Source organism: Xiphophorus maculatus, chromosome 12 (assembly GCF_002775205.1).
Source record: "Xiphophorus maculatus strain JP 163 A chromosome 12, X_maculatus-5.0-male, whole genome shotgun sequence".
Taxonomy (NCBI): Eukaryota; Metazoa; Chordata; class Actinopteri; order Cyprinodontiformes; family Poeciliidae; genus Xiphophorus; species Xiphophorus maculatus.
The window spans coordinates 8292424-8299485 of NC_036454.1; the positions used below are offsets into that span (position 1 = coordinate 8292424).

At 38.1% G+C, this 7062-nt stretch overlaps 1 protein-coding gene across 1 annotated transcript; it reads right to left on the minus strand.

Moving 5' to 3' along the window:
- Positions 1 to 3060: 3060 nt before the first annotated feature.
- Positions 3061 to 4901, minus strand: LOC102220071 (tripartite motif-containing protein 16-like). Its single transcript, XM_005801024.2, has one exon. It carries the CDS (start codon positions 4720 to 4722, stop codon positions 3061 to 3063), a length of 1662 nt encoding a protein of 553 aa, XP_005801081.1. The 5' UTR covers positions 4723 to 4901.
- Positions 4902 to 7062: the final 2161 nt, after the last annotated feature.

Here is a 7062-nt window from a genome sequence, read left to right on the forward strand (position 1 = left end):
TTGTCAGTTTCTCCTCCTAGTTTGTTTTCAAAACAAAGAAGCAATAAAGTATATAGTTATGAACTTTAATAAAATAAAATAAAAACAAACCCCTTCATCAGTCTTACCTGAGAGGCACAAAGTGAATTTATGCAAAGAAACTTAGTTAAGTTACAAAGCACTATTATTCTTATTGATTTCTGTGAGTAATTTTATAATACATCCTTGAAAGTATTAATATTTCACTTGTAATAGTATTTTTTTAATCTTTATTGTTTTACATTATTTCTCATCACATAACTCTTGCAAATACATGTCTGTTTGTTAAAAGGTGCTTCCTTCAACAGGTTAGGATACGTCTAGTCAATACAAGACATGTTCATTACAATTTTTGCACAAAATCATTCTTAGATGATGAGATTTTAGTCTGTTCAGTTCTGACTATTTCCAGCTCCTTCCAGAACGAGTTGTTTTAGTGCCTCTTGTCACTTTTAATACAAATAAACGGCACAAACAGATGTGCAATTACACAGCTGTACATTTTTGAAAAGCAGAAATTTCTGGATGCTAAGTCAACCACGGAACACTTGTCTTTTCCAGCAGCCACTGCACAGCGCATACAGCTGCTAACCAGCTGATCGAACATGTTGGAACTCCTCTGGGGTTGCTAGGTAACAGGCTGGGCTTTGCTCGGATTGCTAGGTAACGGTGCGGTCCCTGTGAAATGAGGTTTATGAAACAGCTTACCAAAAAACATTAACTTATTGCCAAAAAACGAGATTGTTGTTTTTAAGTGCTTGGGCTGATTTTAGATGCAGTTGAGACCCAAATGGAAGAACATAATAGCCCTCCTTTAAAACAGGACAGTCAGGAAAATAATACCCTGTGTTTCAGTGAGATTATTTAGATTTAAAATGTTTAAATCAAATGAAACAATCAAGAAATAATACTATCCTACAGTAGCATGTTTTTAAGTGGAAGTAATCTTGGGAAGGAAGATGGATCAAACATGATCAGACGTTTGTTCACGTTTATGTTGGAACAGTTGCTTCTTGTCGAAAGTCTGATCCAGCAAATGGCAGCAATGGAACCAGAAACAGCCTTTGTGGGGAAATTAAAGAAGCAACAGTTGTTGCTTTTATTAACATAAACCTTTTTTAAACTATGTCTACCCAACAAAAAGCAGTATATCTGTTGTTCAACCAACTTAATTTCTGAGTCAAACTCTTCAGCTATGAACTATCAAATAAAAATGGCAGCAAAAAAAGGGTGTACTGTTACAGTCAAACTTAAATATACCTCTTGTATTTACTTTTAATTTTACATTTATTCACCTGCACTGTGGATCAATAGTTTGTGGTTTCACCTTGTAACAAGATGTTCCTGGACTCAAATCCCAGCCTCGGATCTTTCTGCACAAAGTTTGCATATTCCTCCCATGTGTTCGTGGATTCTCTCCAGATACTCCAGCTTCTTCCTACAGTCTAGAAACATCAATATTAGGTTGACTGATAGTTCGTAATTGCCTTTAGGTATCAGTATGTGTGTGTGTGTGTGTGTGTTTGTATGATTGCCCATCCTGTGATAGAGCAACCATGTAAACACATGTCCAGGCTATGAGATTTCATACACATCTAAAAATACTCACTTCAGTATTACTTACTGGCGTAAGTTCATCAATATTTCATCTGCTGGTTAATTTGTGTTCAAAAACCTATCAACCTGTTTTAACAGGAGTGTTGGAATACACGAAACTTGATTAAAAACAGTTTAATTAGGCCAAAATGTAAATGTAGGTTAATTTCTATAATGGATTTATTTTCTTATTTTGGGGAGGCTGTAAGAGTTGGGCGTTAATTTAAAAAATAAATATAATCTTACAGTGGTTGATTATACTGTACTAATGTCTATTAGAGGTGCTGCCTGACAAAATATACAGAATAATGTATTTTTATCAAGGGGAATAATTAAAGCAGTATTACAAATTTAAATTTTGATACATACATCATAGTTATTTCCTGGATGACAGATAACTTATATATACTATTATATATGTCTCCAGCTTAAAGGTTCTCAGAAGACCAAACACAAATATATGACTGATGAAAAACAGCAGCATTTGAATCAATATTCATAGAGATATTCAGTTTCAATTTAGTTTATTTATATAATTGACAACAAATGTTATGTAGGGTCACTTCCAGTTTATACATATAATATACAGTCATTTTGATCCATTTCACAAAGACAGATTCAGAGTCAACTGCATGGATTCCAGTTCAAACCGTCTTATTAAACATTGAACAAAAGATCAGTTTATTATTCAAATTTATAAAAAGCATTTTATCCAAGGAATCCTAGGAGATAGCATCCTGTCACTGCAGTTTCATTCCTCCAGGACAAGCATGTAGCAACAGGACAGTCGATTGGATTGAATCTTTAAATTTGCTGCAAATCTCTAAACAGTTATTTACACAAACTTTGTTATTAACTTCTAATAACTAACTTTTTTATGTCATGGAAACTCAATGTTATTTTGTAAATCTTTTTCTAAGAAGAATGTAGAAAAATGCAGAACTTAGTACTTTATTTTTTAAAGTTCTGCTGTTTCTAGATTAACACTGGGATGAAAATAAACCAAAATCAAACACTAACCATTCTGCAAGATGTTACTCAGCTTGCTAGCTTTAGCTTCCACACTGTTTTTCACAACCAGAAATATTTCCTAAACAACCAAATTTGTCTTTGAGTGACTACTGTAGCAGTCCAGCTGGTCAAAGTGAGCAGCAACAGGTGGGGGATGGGCAGCAAATAACCCTTTTGGCTGGGAAAATTCCCTCCAGCTCTTTCTCTGGCATCTCATTAAAAGTATTTTAAACTTCAGGAACCTGAAGGGAATTTGTTGCTACCTTGTAACCAGTTGCTGACTGGTGTCTGATCCACAAAACCTCAAGAGACAGAAATTTTAACCTTTATGAACAGATATTTAAAGAAAAATCAATCTAAGGAAGAGTAAAAAATAAATAATAATAAAAAACAAAACAATGAACTTCATTAAATTAATTTCTTATACAGTTATAATTATTTCAGTTTACAGATCTCGGCTGTGTCTCCGATGCTGAACCAGAGTTGTATTCCAGCGTAGAGCGGCTGAGTGAAGCTGGTCTGGACTCTGTGGATAAGAGTCATGTTCTCTGAGACGTTGTAGAACGACAGAGTACCAGCTGGTTGGTCCAGGTAAACTCCAACTCTGGAGAACTCAGAACCAGGGATGGAAGTTCGGATGCTGTTGTACCAAAATTGATGATTGTTTGGGCAACAAAATAAAGACCAGGATTTGTCATTTTGTCCAAACACACTGTCTGTTTTATAGACATCCCTGTATGCGACTGCCACATAACTTCCTCGTCCTCCTTGTCCTCCCCACTGCACCTCCCAGTAACATCGCTGAGACAAACTCTGTTTACTCAGGATCTGGAACTTAACTGACAACCGCTCTGGGTGATCGGGATAGAACTGACTTTGTTTCACAAGGGTCACCTTCCTGTTCCCCTCAGACAGTAGGAGGTTCATCTGAGCTGTGTTTGGATCCAAGGTGATTTCCTGTGAATATTGTAGGAAGTCATCTCTGGTTCTTGGTTCTGACAGTGGAAAATCCACCTCAGTGACTTTCAGTGAGATGTTTGTCCATTTCTCCTTCAGGATGTCCTGCAGTTCATCTCTCAGCTTTGACAAGGCTGCTGTCACATCTTCAAAGTACCTCGGAGGACGAACATCGATGCTGGATGAGTGTTTGGTCTCACTAAAAGCAGACAGTGAGGGGTATTTCTGCAGAAACTGGATGCGATCCTCTGTATGAGAGAGCTGCTCCAGCTCAGCATCTTTCCTCTTCAGCTCAGAGATCTCCTGCTCCAGCTTCTCCTGAAGATCTCTGACTCGACTCACTTCAGATTCCTGCTGGGATCTGATCTGCTGCTTCACCTCACAGCTTTTTTTCTGAATGAGACGCATCACCTCAGAGAAGATACTGTCATTGTTCTCCACTGCTTTATTAGCACAGTCGTTAATGGTGTTCACTTCCTGCTGAAGCAGCTTCATGTTTCTCTCTCCATCTTGAATTGTCTGCTGGATTTCTCCTCTCTTCACCTCCAGATCTTTCTGCTTCTCCTTCCTCTCTGCTGCAGCCGAAACCACGTCGTGACCTTTATGTTCATCCACCATGCAGACGTAACAGATGGTCTGCTCATCGGTGCGGCAGAACATCTTCATCACCTCATCGTGACGGGAGCAGATGTTGTCATGGAGCTGCTTGGAGGGCTGCACCAGCTGGTGCTTCTTTAACTGAGCCACGTCGTAATGAGGCTGCAGGTGTTTCTCACAATAAGACACCAAACACATCAAACACGACTTTATAGCTTTTAGTTTCCTCCCAGTACAAATATCACAGGCCACATCTTCAGGTCCAGCATAACTCTGTTCAGTAAGTGAAGCTCCGAGTCCAGTCAACTGCTCAGTTAATCCTGCCAACATGATGTTTTTCACCAGGACAGGCCTTGGTGTGAAGGTCTGCCTGCACTGAGGACAGCTGTAGACGCCTTTCTTGTTCTTTTCATCCCAGACGTTTTTGATACACTTCAGGCAGTAGCTGTGTCCGCAGGGAATCATCACCGGATCTTTCAGTATATCCAGACAAACTGAACAGGAGAAATTCTTTCGGTCCAGCTGGACTCCTTTCTGCGCCATTTTTCCTCTCAGAGACGGTTTAAGTTTCACTTTCTGAGAAATGAGACCACCCTGATCTCTGCTCTACACGTCGTGAGTTTGTGCAATGAAGGTGCGTCAGCACTGGATTCGCTGACAAACTGTCTCTGGCTGGGAGGGAAGCAGGAAATCTGTTGACAGAGTGACTCTGTTTGAGAGGAGGAGAAATCAATGCAGTTTGACAAAGAACCCTTTGAACCCTTTTTACAACAAAACTTTAGTATCTAATTGATGTTTTCCTAGTTTCTTATGTCAAATCAATCGCTTGCTGAATATATGAGTCAGTTTATTGATATTTGGATTTCTCTTTGTATTTATTTAATGTTTTTTAAATTACTATAAGAAAAACAGACATTATATCTAAATGCTTTAATCATATATATGAGCAAAGATTAAGATTAGCAATTTGATAATTACACAGTTGTTGTTTGTACAGTATTATACACAAAGTAACTTGTTAACCACCATGGATAGACAATTGAGAACATACATTACTTTACTAACATAAATACATCTTCAATTTTATACATATAATGGACCTGTGTTATACATCTATGATACAAGATACTTTGTAACTGTCCTCTAATCAGATATCACGGGGACAATAACGTATAACAGCCTAACGTCTTCAACTGAGATGCTAACTGTTGCTAGCTTTTGGCCCCAAGAAATTAACGGTCGCACTAACGGTAGTTAGCATTTAGGCTAGCGGCAGTAAACATTCACTTCTTATATACGGAAATATCTCAAAATAGAATTGATGTCAACAAAACACGGTACTAAAATTATAAAAATTAGAAAAACTAAATAAAAAACAACCCACCTGTGAAAACAGAAAACATATTCTTTAGCAGTGGCTGCACTGTGCTGCTGACTCATCAGTCTTACGTGTTACGTTACGCGCTTTAAATCAGCTTCTTCTGCATAAGGCTCGGAAGTCAGTCTCTCTCCCATGCGCCACTACTGCCGTCTTTTGGTATAAATTGGTATTGTACCAAGTACTGGTGAATGTGAGCCAGCACCACATAGCGTAAGCAATCAAAGCAAAGGTAATAAAATAGAAAATTGTTGGGGTATCTTTGAATAGTTAAATAATTCTTGGTGCCACATATGAATGTACAAGTTTATTTTTTAAAAGCCCAGAGATCAGCGATAACATCCGTCCTCCGTCTGCCAGTAATGAATCTATCCAGATAAAATAAGTTTTATTGGTTAAAAGTAGTTTCAAACAATCTGCCAGCATTTTATTGTCTTAAGTTCAAACTTGTTCATACATTTTTAGTGGAAAATTTTGCTTTGTGAATGTGGGTTTTTGTAGCATAAGAACTATTTCATATCAGATTCTGCACAGATGATGAGTGTACTGGTGAGACAGGATATAAAAGTAATCTTTCATCAAGAAATACTTTAATTTATTGGAATAATCCAGGAGCGGACATTTTTTCAGTCACATTTCAGAGATTTCAGCTCTGCTGTGCCACCTGCTGGTTCAACCAGTCACTGCAGGTTAACGTTTCTTCAAACATTAGCAGGACTCCCTTTATACATCTTTTATTTTAATTTTATTGTATTAAACTTTCAAAATGTCTTCTGTGTTTTGAAGTGGTGGCATCTTGAGCCTTTTTTGTGCTCTACTCAGAGGAACTACCCATTGCATCCTGGGAAGGGTAATAGCGTAGGAATGCATAAATCAAAGTTGATCAAAACAGTTGATCAAAACATCAAAACAGTTATTTATCGGTTCTATCTGCCACATAGAAATCTGTCCTGACAAAAAAAGCACGGTGTAAACATGCCCAAAATATTAAATGTATTCTTGCCAAACATTTTTCTCAGATGTTTCATTCAAACATGACAGGAGGCTGATCAATAATTGAGAAGGCTGGCAATAAGGTTACATCTAAAAAATTAGGAAAGTCTCAACAGAGTGAATATTTAAACTGACAACAGATGTTGAGTTTTTCCACCAATAAAAAGTCATGATAGCAGCTCACCGCGGCTGCGTGGTGTCCGTCTCTAGGCAACCGTGACATTCAGCGTCGGTCCGTAGCGTTCAGGGGTCCTTTAGCTCCCGCTTCGACAATGTAGCTGAGATTAATATTTTCTGTGTTTTATTTGGGCCATTATTGTTAAACTTGGTGTTGATGTGTGTATTATAGGCGCTTCTATCGGACAGTTATTTATCGGTTCAATACGGGACGCACATTTAACGGCCAAATATGGGACGACTCTGTGTTTTACGGGATGGGTGGCGATCCTGTTCAGGGGTGGTGAGAAACAGGGCTAGAATCGCCACTGGTGACCGTTAAAGTTTCGCTTTGT